At 44.5% G+C, this 13,105-nt stretch overlaps 1 protein-coding gene across 2 annotated transcripts in view; it reads left to right on the forward strand.

The window, feature by feature from the left end:
• The window catches only part of NLK (nemo like kinase), a 470,815-nt gene that overhangs the window by 337,082 nt on the left and 120,628 nt on the right, over window positions 1-13,105 (forward strand). For both annotated transcript variants that reach the window (XM_030222228.1, XM_030222230.1), the window contains exon 6: window positions 10,451-10,660. In XM_030222228.1, coding sequence (XP_030078088.1) covers window positions 10,451-10,660 — 210 coding nt within the window. The remainder of the gene's footprint in view (window positions 1-10,450; window positions 10,661-13,105) is intronic.

The following is a 13,105-nucleotide window of genomic DNA, read 5'->3' on the forward strand; positions in this document are numbered from 1 at the left end:
AAAAATGTCTTTAAAGGGGCAAAAATTAATTTTGCTTGCAAAAAAAGATTGAATTCGCGAAAATGAAGTTGTGTCATCATCAAAATTACAACCTTGGCTACTCAACCTGTGCAAGTCTTTCATAAACATTAGTAATTCCGTTACCTTCAAAAGTGCATATTTTATTACTCACCTCAGGCTTGGCCAGGTGGTACCTTTTGGTTTTTAAGGACTGGCATAAGAAATCTAAATAGTACTAGGAAAGGAGAGTTTACAGTGGTTGTTAGTCCAAGGAAGGAGCTTTGAGAAAACATATTTATAGTAGTTCAAAAAAATTATTTTATTTCGATTTCATGTACTTCTACAACTGACAAACAGAACCATAAGTACATAAGGGAAGGGGAAAGGGAAATGGGACTTGATATACTGCCTTTCTGAGGTTTTTGCGACTACATTCAAAGCGGTTTACATATACAGTATTCAGGTACTTATTTTGTACCAGGGGCAATGTAGGGTTAAGTGACTTGCCCAGAGTCACAAGGAGCTGAAGTGGGAATCGAACTCAGTTCCCCAGGATCAAAATCCACATGCCATACTGGGACAGACCTAAGGTCCATAAAGCTCAGCATCCTGTTTCCAACAGTGGCCAATCCAGGTCACAAGTACCTGACAAGATCCCCCAAAATGTTTTCTGATTCGTTTTAAATTTACTACTTTGTAGCCTCATTGCTTGCCCCCTAGTCCTAGTATTTTTGGAAAGAGTAAAAGCGATTCATGTCTACCCGTTCCACTCCACTCATTATTTTATAGACCTCTATTATATCTCCCCTCAGCCGTCTTTTCTCCAAGCTGAAGAGTTGTAGCCGCTTTAGTCTTTCCTCATAGGGAAGTCATTCCATCCTTTTTATCATTTTCGTCGTCCTTCTCTGTACTTTTTCTAATTCCCCTATATCCTTTTTTTGAGATGCGGTGACCAGAATTGAACTCAGTATTCGAGGTGCGGTCACACCATGGAGGGATACAAAGACATTATAACATCCTCATTTTTGTTTTTATTCCTTTCCTAATAATACCTAACTTTCTATTTGCTTTCTTAGCCACTGCTACACACTGAGCAGAGGGTTTCAACGTATCATCAAAGACTACGTCTAGATCCCTTTCCTGGTCGGTGACTACGAATGTGGAACCTTGCATTATGCAGCTATAATTAGGGTTCCTCTTTCCCACATGCATCCCTTTGTGCTCACATTAAATGTCATCTGCCATTTAGATGCCCAGCCTTGTAAGGTCCTCTTTTAATTTTTCACAATCCTTTTGTGATTTAACAACTTTGAATAACTTTATCGTCAGCAGATTTAATTACCTCACTAGTTACTCCCATCTCTAGATCATTTATAAATATGTTAAAAAGCAGCAGTCCCAGCAGAAACCCCTGAGGAACCCCACTATCTACCCATCTCCATTGAGAATACTGACCTTTTAACCCTACTCTCTATTTTCTATCTTTTAACCAGTTTTTAATACACAATAGGACACTACCTCCTATACCATGACTATCCAATTTCCTCTGGAGTCTTTCATGAGGTATTTTGTCAAACGCCTTCTGAAAATCCAGATACACAGGATCGACTGGATCACCTTTATCCACATGTTTGTTCACCCCTTCAAAGAAATATAATACATTGGTGAAGCAAGATTTCTCTTCACTAAATCCATGTTGGCTTTGTCTCATTAATTCTTGCTTTTGAATATGCTCTGTAATTTTGTTCTTTATAATAGTCTCTACCATTTTGCCCAGCACTGACGTCAGGCTCACCGGTCTATAATTTCCCAAATCTCCTCTGGAACCTTTTTTAAAAATGGGTGTTATATTGGCCATCCTCCAATCTTCTGGTACCATGCTTGATTTTAAAGATAAGTTACATATTACTAACAATAGTTCCGCACTCTGGGATGAATACCATTCAGTCCAGGAGATTTGCTACTCTTCAGTTTGTCAAGTTGCACCATTACATCCTCCAGGTTTATAGAGATTTCATTCAGTTTTCTGACTCATCAGCTTTGAATACCATTTCTGACACCGGTATCTCACCCAAATCTTCCTCTGTGAAGACCGAAGCAAGGAATTCATTTAATCTCTCCGCTATGGCTTTGTCTTCCCTGAGTGCCTCTTTTACCCTTAGGTCATCTAGCGGTCCAACCAATTCTTTTGCCAGTTTCTTGCTTTTAATATACCTTTAAAAAAGTCTTTAGTGTGTGTTTTTGCCTCCAACGCAATCTTTTTTTCAAAGTCTGTCTTTGCAGTCGTTATTAGCGCTTTGCATTTGACTTACCATTCCTTATGCTGTTTCTTATTATTGTCAGTCAGATCCTTCTTCCATTTTCTTTTAGCTCTAATAGCTTCCTTCACCTCACTTTCTAGCCTTGCCGGCTGTCGTTTGGTCTTCCTTCCTCCTTTTTTAATACATAGAATATATTTGCCCTGGGCTTCCAGGATGGTATTTTTGAACAGCATCCATGCCTGATGTAAGTTTTTGACCATCACAGCTGACCCTCTTAGTTTTTTCACCGTTCTTCTCATTTTATCATAGTCTTCTTTTTGAAAGTTAAATGCTAACAGATTTCCTGTGTGTACTTACTCCAAAGCCGATATCAAATCTGATCATATTATGATCACTTATCAAGAGGCCCCAGCACCATTATCTCCTGCACCAAATCATGCACTCCACTAAGGACTAGGTCTAGAATTTTTCCTTCTCATGTTTGGCTTCTGTACCAGCTGCTCCATAAAGCAATCCTTGATTTCGTCAATAAAAAAGAGAAAAATGAAAGGAAATACTAGAGTAATGGATAGGAATGTAAGTACTCATGCCAGAAGGAAGAAGGGAGAACAGGTAAAGAAAGGGTTAGGGCAAGTACAGTAGGCATGAGGGGAGGGTGCAAAAGAGGGAAAGAAAGGCAGTCGTGAACCCACTTCAAGTGGCACCAATGAAGGCCTGACTGAAGAGCCAGCTTTTGATTGCTGACTTGAATTGGGACAGTGACATGTCACTGTAGATGCTCAAATGAAGTTTATTCCAAAGAGCAGGTGCAGGAAAGAAAAAAGTTCAATTTTGGGTATTCTCATGTTGGGCTTTTCTTGATCCGAGTAAGACCATTGTATGGTTATTTAGTGACCACAGGATATGGACAAGACTGTGGGGTATGGTAAGGGATGCCTAGGTAGGGAGGTAAACCAAAGTGAAAAGCCTTGAAAGCCAGGAGAAGGATTTTATACTGAATTCTAAAAGAAATAGGGAGCCAGTGGTGATATTTTAGGAGGGGTGATATTTGATCAAATTTCTTGGCAGTGTTTTGCAATGACTTAAATTTTTTGAGAGAAGACTGAGTGAATCCTGTGCAAATAATGTTCTCCAAGGACAAGCAGGCCATAATTCTCACAAGTGGATAACGCAACCCATATTGCCCAGTCTGGAGCTTATTCTAAGCTGGAAAGAGCTTTGTGGAGTACGAGCCATGCTCCACTGAGCTTGCACAAGTGCCTTCCCACCTGCCATGACATGGTACCCAACAGGTCTGTTTGTTTTTTTTACCGTGTTGGGAGTGAACACCATTTTTGTCTTTTCTCCTCACAGCCCGATCTGAAAAAGAGCTTGAGTGCTTTTTTTTTATTATTTTACTCTGTTTTTCTGGTTCTCCCATGTTTGGGTTTTGTCCTCTTCCCTTCCTTTATATTTTTAGTGTCTCTTTTCTGCTTTTAACCTTTATTTTCTGTGTTTCTGGGCTGCGTTTAGGCCTTGACTTTGGTCGTGTTATCCCTTCATTTTTTCTCATATGCTTTGTCCCCTTTTTTGGCACCATCGAGTCATTTGATTTGGCCATGGAAGTTTTTCCTTCTATGTCCATGAAAGTTCCCAGTGGTTTTAAGCGCTGTTCCCGGTGCAGTAAGACCATCTCTGGTACAGATGCCCATTCTTGGTATCTTCAGTGTTTGAGGCCTAACCATAGCCCTTCTAACTGTGTCCTGTGTCTTCATATAAAGAGAAAGACTCAGTTGGCCAGAGATGCTCAACGAGAAAAGAGTTTTGGAGCCAGGTCTGAATCCTCAGCATCGGCTTTGGGTGTGGCATCGGGAGCATCTGTCTGCATGGCTGCTAGACCTGCTGACACTGGGAACAGTTGTGCATCTAGTGGGTCTCCACCTTCCTCAATACAGACTACTGGGTAGGGCCCTCAGGACCAACCTGCATATGACCCAATCCTTAGGCGACGGGAGGATTCAATGCCGTTCTCATCAGCACTGAGGAGTCAGCAGTTCTGCAGCCTGTCTCTAAGCTGATGCCCAAGCCTTTCCCTGTGTTGGCCCTTTATGAGTGCATCCGGACCTTGCTCCCAGAGCTGCTGGCTGGCTTTATAGAACAGAATGCATAGGCCTCGATGGTGCTTGCACCAGCCGTGTCTCTAGTTGCAGCCTTGCTTAGCCCACAGCCTGCGGTGAGGTCTCCAACGCTGGTGTCATGTACATCCCAAGCGTCAGCTGTCACCCAAGTTGGCACTTCCTCGATGACATGGAGGAAGCTTCACCGAAGTCGATGTGGGAGCCAACTGCTCAACACCCATCTCAAGGACATGGCTCTTCTAGATTGAGGCAGGCTCGGTTTCAGCCTTCTCCACAGGAAGTCTTGGCTGGCACCAATGAGGAGTGCTCTTGGCAGTCAGATGATGACAATCAACACTTCTCAGAGGAGTCTGATCCCTCCACAGAAAAGAAGAAAGTCTCCCCCAGAGAGCCTTTCCTTCCTCTCTTTTGTCAAGGAAATGGCAGCTACATTCCATTTTTTTTTTAGAAGTGGAGAATGAGCCCAGGGCCAAGATGCTCGAGGTCCTGGACTACGAGTCCCCTCTTAGAGAGGCTGTGACAGTCTTGCTTCATGAGATCTTGCAGAATGTTCTTGTGCAGAATTGGGAGTCCCCTGCGTCTGTCCTGGTATTTTCCAAAAAGATTGACACCATGTACCGGATTCAGAGTACCCTGGGTTTGATAAGCCTCAGATGCCTCCTCCTTCCCTGGTGGTTGAATCCGCCCTCAAAAGGGCCAAGCGTTCTAGGGACTATGCTTCGGCACCCCTGGGCAGGGAAGCTAGAAACTTGGACTCTTTTGGTCATAAGGTGTTCCAGGCCTCTATGCTCATGTCCCATATTCAATCATACCAGCTCTTCATGAGCGTGTACTTGTGGGACTCGGTGCACAATTGCTTAATTTGGCAGACTCTCTCCCACCGGAGTAGGTCAAATCGCTTTGCCAGTTGGCCAAGCAGCAGAAGGCGTGTTGTAAGTTCTTGGCCAAGGGTGCCTATGACACTTTTGAAGTGGCTTCCAAGATCTGTGTTCAAAGTTTAGCGATGTGCAGACTCTCATGGCTGCGTGTCTCTGACTTGGAACCGGCAGTTCAGCAGAGGTTGGCGGATGCCCCATGCTGGGGGTATAATCTATTTGGAGAGAAGGTTGAGGAGGTCACTGACCAAATCAAGAAACACATACCATCCATTCTCTCTGCCGTTGGATGCTGTTGAGAAAGGGTGCCTACTACTTGCAGAGATATAGGTATGCTTCCTCTCACCCGCCTCAGCAGGCTCAACCCCAGCGAGGTCTTTCCTGTCAACAGCATGCGCCTAAGGCCCATGCCACCAGGGGAGGAAGGACGGAGATTCTATTCCAGGTACTTCCTTGAGCAAAAGAAGATGTGGGATGTGTCCCATCCTAGACCTAAGAGCCCTGAACAATTTCCTGGTCAAAGAAAAGTTCACAATGGTTTCCCTGGGCACCCTTCTTCCCATGATTCAGAAAAATGATTGGTTATGTATTTGAAGGATGCTTACACTCACATCCTGATACTTCCAGCTCACAGAAAATATCTACGATTTTGACTGGGAACATAGCACTTCCAGTACCGCGTATTGCCTTTTTGCCTTGTGTCAGCTCCCAGGGTATGTACCAAATGTCTAGTGGCAGTTGCACCATTGCTGCGCAGACTAGGAGTTCATGTACTTCCTTATCTGGACGATTGACTGGTGAAGAGCACGTTGAAGGACAGTGCTCAGGAGTCCAGATAAGCAACTATTCAGGTGCTCAAGCTACTAGGGTTAATTTTAAACAACCTCAAGTCCCATCTCCACCCTGTCCAGCAATTAGAATTTATTGGAGCAGTTCTCGATACACAGAAGGTTTGAGCCTTTCTCCCAGGGCCGAAAGCAGACGCTGTAGATGCACTGACTTTTCAGTTTCAAACCTCTAAGTAGGTCATGGCTCAGCCGTTGTTGACGTTGTTGGGCCACATGGCATCTATATTTTATGTGATGCCCATGACATGTCTTCACATGAGAACTGCCCAGTGGACCCTGGCTTCTCAGTAGTACCAAGCCATAGGGAATCTGGGAGGTGTCATCAGTGTGTCCCCAGAGCAGGCTCACTTCCTATTGTGGTGGACAGTTCAGTCCAGTTTGAGTCTGACTGCTTCCATTCCGAATTCGTCAGTCACAAAAATTTCTGACAATGGATACATCTCACCTGGGGTGGAGAGCTCATATAGATGGTCTCCACACTCAAGGTGCTTGGTCTGCCCAGGAAACAGATCTCCAGATCAATCTCCTGGAGCTTCAGGTTATTGGAATTCTCTAAAGGCTTTCAGAAATCAGCTATCTTATCAAATTGTGCTCATTCAAATAGACAGGTTGCAATGCATTACACCAACAAGCATTGGGGCACCGGATCATGCCATCTGTGTCAGGAGGCTGTTCGGATGTGGCACTGGGCACACCAGCATGGTATGCTCCTTCGTGCCACTTATCTGGCGGGTAAAAACAACAGCCTGGCCGACAGACTGAGAGCAGGGTTGTGTAACCACACGAGTAATCTGTCAACATGGGCATTGCCCGGGAGATCATCTGATCATGGGGCACCTCCTCGGTGGATCTCTCTGCCACTCATATCAATCACAAAGTCCCTCAGTTCAGTTCCAGGCTCCAGGCCCACGACAGACTAGCATTGGATGCCTTCCTCTCCTTCACTGGGGGAAAGGAATTCTGTATGCGTATCCTCCCGTATTTCTTATGGGGAAGACTTTGCTGAAACTCAAGCAAGACCATGATTCTGATTGCTCCTTACTGGGCAGTGACAGATCTGGTTCCCTCTACTTCTTCTGTGAAGAATCATGGAGATTGTAGTATTTTCCGACCCTCATCACACAGAATGAGGACTCTTTTCTACATTCCAATCTTCAGTCTCTGTCTCTCATGGCCTGGATGTTGAGAGACTAGAATTTGCTTCTTTGTCTCTTCCAGTATAAAATGTTTTGTAGTTTTTTGAAGATAGGCTGCAGAGAAAACGTTCTCCTGCTTTAGACTTAGCCTGGCCTCAGAATGACATCCTATAGCATATCTCCTATCAAACTGAGCTCTCTCTTTCATCAAGCACTGCCATTTCCTCCCTTCCCCCTCCCCACAGACAGTTTGAACTTTGTGGGTGTGGCTTGTATCTCTTTCAGGGAGAGAAAACTAACAGCTTATAGCAGCACAGGGTTGCCAGATGAGCGGTTTTCCGCAACCCGCCGTGGGAAACTTTTGCCCGCGGCGGGTTGCGGTTTTTTGGGCTGCTTTTTTTTTTCGTGTGGGTTTTGGGCGTTTTTTCGGCTGGCGGGGGGTGGGGCTAACGGCGACAGAAGCGGGGTTTGGTGACGTATTGGGCGGGGCTGATGACGGCGGGGGCGGGGCTGATGACGGCGGGGCAGGGTGATGACGGAAGGGGTGGGGCTGATGACGGCGGGGGTGGGGGTGATGACGGAAGAGGTGGGGGTGATGACGGTGGGGGTGGGGTGTGTGCGGTTTTTGGGCGGGTTTTGGGCTGTTTTGGGTGGGAATTTTTTTTTTTATATGGCAACACTGTAGCAGCAGCTTCAGAGAGCATTTTCCATCTCACAGATAGGCTGCAGAGAATACCTTCTCCTGCTTTAGACTTAGTCCTGCCCACCCTACCCCTCTACCCACCCACCCCTAGAATGACATGTCTTATATAACCTCCCTTTCAACCCAATCATTACTTTTACCTCACCCAAGTACACCTATTTCTATTCTTCTATCACCTTCTCCCACTACTCCAACCAGAGTTACACCTGATCACACTGACCACCCTTCTGCATCTTCGGTCCTTCTGTGACTGTTCCCTTGTGCTTGACTGCTTAAATACTTTAAATTTAAATGCTTTACTTTTTGTCTATTAGATTGTAAGCTCTTTGAGCAGGGACTGTCTTTCTTCTGTGTTTGTACAGTGCTGCGTACACTTTGTAGCGCTCTAGAAATGTTAAATAGTAGTAGTAGTAGTAATCTTGTCAGGTATTTGTGACCTGGATTGGCCACTGTTTGAAACAGGATGCTGGGCTTGATGGACATTTGGTCTTTCCCAGTATGGCAATACTTATGTACTTAGGGTGTCTTCTAGGTCTTGCTGGCTTCCAGGAAAGATTTCACTAAGAGGTGTTTACTCTTTTAAATGGAGGAGATTTGCCGTCTGATGTGAGGGCAAGGCCTTAGATCCTATGTTATGCCCTACACAGACCCTGCTTGAATACCTTCTACCACCTTTCCGAGTCTGGTCTTAAAACCAATTCCCTAAGGGTTCACCTCAGTGTGATTAGCGCTTATCATCAACACATAGAGGGTAAGCCTATCTCTGGATAGCCTCTAGTTCACTTCAAGAGAGGTTTGCTTTTGTCAAAGCCCCCAGTCAAACCTCTGCCTGTGTCATTGGACCTCAACATCATCCTCACCCAGCTGATGAAAGCTCCTTTCGAGCCACAGGATTCCTGTTGTCTGAAGTACTTGACCTGGAAGGTAATTTCCGTGGTGGCTGTTACTTCAGCTCACAGAGTCAAGTGAGCTTCAGGCCTTAGTGGTTGATACACCTTACACTAAGTTTCATCACAACAGAGTAGTTGTCCGCACACACCCTAAGTTCCTGCCTAAGGTTATGTCAGAGTTCCTGAACCAGTCGATTGTCTTACCAACACTCTTTCCCTGACCTCATGCCCATCCTGGCAAGATCACCTTGCACATCTTGGACTGCAGTCGAACATTGGCCTTTTACTTGGAGCAGACTAAGCCCCATAGCTTTTTGTTTCTTTTATTCCCAGCAGGATGGGTGTCGCCATTGGGAAATGCATAATCATTAATTGGCTGACAGATTGCATTTCTTTCACTTATGCCCAGGCAGGGCTGACCCTAGAGGGTCATGTCAAGGCTTACATTTTCAGAACCATGGCTGCATCGTTAGACCACTTATGGTCAGCCTCCATTGAAGAAATTTGCAAGGCTGCAACATGGTCTTAAGTCCACACATTCACATCTCACTACTGCCTTGAGCAGGATACCTGACATGACAGTCGGTTTGGACAGACAGTACTGCAGAATCTGTTTTTGGGATCTAGAATCCATCTCCACCCTCCTAGGCCCATTTTGTTCTCTTCCAGGCTGCACTCTCACATAGTTTGTATATAGTTTCAGATTGATCTGTTATGTCCTTGCCTTTGCAAGGCCCAGTTGACCTACGGTTGTTGTTTTCGGTGAGCCTGGTAGCTATGAATTCCCCACTTGTGAAAATTATGGCCTGCTTGTCCTTGGAGGAAGCAAAGATACTTACCTGAAGCAGGTATTCCCCGAGGACAGCAGGCCTTATATTCTCACAATCCCTCCCACTTCCCCTTGGAGTTGTCTCCTGTTTCTTACATTTTTGTTTGCTATAGTATGGTACTGCAGGTACTGCGTTCTCGCGGCTGGCGGGATGGCACTCATGCATGCACAGTGGAGCATGGCTCGTGCTCCACAAAGCTCTTTCAAGCTTGGAGTAAGCTCCAGACTGGGCGCATCGCGTTACCCACTTTTTAGAATATAAGGCCTGTTGTCCTCAGAGAATACTTGCTACAAGTAAATATCTTTAGAACAGAAGCTATTTGTGGACCAAAGATACCAAAATCTTGGATGACTGTGGCAAGAGGAAAAGATAACATGAGGCAAAAGTGCCAAAAAGACATCAGAAGGAAGAATCAGTCATAATTATTGATTCAGCCACAAAGCCAATCCCCTTTCTACATAAAATTTTAAAACTCAGCCTGTTCTGGTGAGGCTTTTATACATTAGCATATGGTGAATACATGCATGTGTATTTTAGTTTTGTTACAAAATAAGGGGAATAATTATCAACCTAGGCTACATAAGACATGTTATTTTACTACTAACTTGTGCTTTTTTAGCACAGGTCCCATTTTATGCAGTGAGAGCTAGTTATTAATAACTGGCATTATCAATAAAATAACACATCTTAACGGTAGCCCACAAATAACTACACCTCTAAATTACTTTGTGTAGTATTCTTTGCATGGATTACATGTTTGAATTTAATATTTTTATTTCCCTTTGTTTAGATTTGTGATTTTGGATTGGCCAGGGTAGAGGAACCTGACGAATCCCGTCACATGACTCAGGAAGTTGTTACTCAGTATTATCGGGCTCCAGAAATCCTAATGGGCAGCCGTCACTACAGCAATGCCATTGACATCTGGTCTGTAGGCTGTATCTTTGCAGAGCTACTTGGGCGAAGAATACTGTTTCAGGCACAAAGTCCCATCCAACAGGTATAAATACCATTTCAGTGTTTAAATGAATGAAGGAAACATTAGATAGTAAGGCCATATAGGGGGATAATGTTTAGAATCTGCATGTGCTTACAGATCTGGATGGGCTAGAGTGGGCTTCAACAGCAACTCCAGTATTGGGGAGTGTGTCCAGTGCCAGGTAGTCATCTATAGTCTATGCCCTGAAAATGACAAGGACAGATCAAGATCAAGAATATATATTTTATATTGCATTATATGCTATGAGTTTATATTATAAGCAGACTAGATGGGCTATGCAGGTCATCTACTATTTTACTATGATTGCTTAGAGGCCTGCAAGTAAATTTTCAAAAGAAAAGCTTTTCCTGCGAAGAGGTGAAATTTTTAAGCAAGGATTTTATTCGGGTAACTATGAAAGTTATCTGGATAAAACTGGAAAATTACTCATACTAGAAACAAAATATGACAGCGGAAAAGACCATACAACCTAAGTGGTCTCCCCATCTGCCAACTGGTCATCTTCTCCATCCCTTTCTCTAAGATCCTCTTGGCTTGTTCCCTGCTTTCTTGAATTCAGATACTGTCTTTGCCTTTACAATCTCCACCGAGAGGCTCCTCCATCCATCTACTACCCTTTTATAAAGAATATGTTAGCTACCATTGTTCCAAATGATTTCAAAGTAAAGATTTTAATTTGAAGGTTTTTGTTTACCTCTGTAGTGAATTTGCTAATGTGGAATTCGTTGCCGGAGAAAGTGGTGAAGGCGGTTAGCTTAGCAGAGTTTAAAAAGGGGTTGGACGGTTTCCTAAAGGACAAGTCCATAAACAGCTACTAAACGGACTTGGAAAAATCCAAAATTCCAGGAATAACATGTATAGAATGTTTGTACGTTTGGGAAGCTTGCCAGGTGCCCTTGGCCTGGATTGGCCGCTGTCGTGGACAGGATGCTGGGCTCGATGGACCCTTGGTCTTTTCCCAGTATGGCATTACTTATGTACTTATATGAAAGGTTTGGAACCTGAACTCTTCTGTGTATCCACAGAGAAGAGCATGCAAACAGCAGGAATGCAAACTTCCCTTTCCGACTGCTAAGACATTTTCAACTATTTGTTCACTGCCAGCCAGAAGTGGATTTAAGCCAGTGACACAGATCAAAAGATTTTGTCCCCCTCTTCCATCCCATAGTTATATGTTCTTAACCTGATAAAGAGCAATGACCTGACGTATAGGCAATCAGATACACAAACTAGCGGCGGCCCAGCACAGCCAGGAAATGAGGCCCTTGTGGAGTTTGAGGGTTAGGGAAGGGACCGTGAGCAGGTAGAAGTAAGTTAGATCAGGGACAGGAATGAGATGGGGAGGTAGTAAGGAATAGAGGGGCTGGGGTGGAGTCAAGTGACATGAAGGAAGTTCTGGAGGCGGAGAAATGGGGATGGCCACTGGAGACAGTAGGAGCAACGTTTGCCAAGGTACAATCGCCATTTTGCCTGCAGTTCCAACGGTTCACGATACCGTTTCTCCTCTAGATTTCACGCCTGCTACACCTCCCCCATTTCTTTTATTTTTTCTGCAGACCCTTTATAGGGGGCTGCATTATACCAGAATGTCTCTGTTAGACTCTCTTTATTGCTTAGTGGCTGAACTGCTTCACCAGTGGTTTTGTTGGATGAGTAAAGAGGGGGTGTAAGGAGCAATCAATTCTTACAAAGGGGCAAGGCTATCTTCTTGGGAGGGGGGGGGGACTTATGCACGTGGCTACAGGAGCTTAGAGTGGACCTCGCGAAGGGGCAATCCCAAGATGAGAATGAAGAGCAGATGTGCAGTGCCCAGCACATACGCTGACGGGACCTTCTTTGAGTCTTTGGATGCAGGCTATGAAGGTGTCACAGAGGAGAAGTGGCAACCTCAGGACTTTAGTTGGGAGCTGGTAACGACTCTGGGGGGTGATAGTGCCGGTCACACAATCTTTCGTGCTCCTAGAGGGAAGCACAGGGCTGATTTATGTGCAGAGCCAGCAGAGTATGCTGCCTTTTGCTCAAGGCCGCAAAGGGATCTTGGATTCTCTACAAGAAGAATTGATGCAGCAGTGGGTAATGGAACCAATGCAGGATGAAGCTATTCTAGACCTAGTGCTTACAAACGGGGACAATGTTTATGATGTTACGGTGGGAGATCATTTGTCATCTAGTGATCACCGAATGGCGTGGTTCAATATTAAGACAAAGGAGGAGAGGGCTTATTCAAGATTGAAGGTCCTAGATTTCAAAAGAACTAACTTTGCTGAGATGGGGGAATTTCTCAAGGAAGAGTTAGTTGGATGGGAACAGCTAAAGGAAGTAGAACAGCAGTGGGTGAAACTGAAAGGGGCCATTTTAACGAGAACCCTTTGTTGTAAAATTGCATAAAACTAAGAGGAAAAGAAGACCACTGTGGTTCTCAAACTTAGTAGCTGAAAATGTAAG

The sequence above is a fragment of the Microcaecilia unicolor genome, chromosome 13 (genome assembly GCF_901765095.1).
Source record: "Microcaecilia unicolor chromosome 13, aMicUni1.1, whole genome shotgun sequence".
NCBI lineage: Eukaryota > Metazoa > Chordata > Amphibia > Gymnophiona > Siphonopidae > Microcaecilia > Microcaecilia unicolor.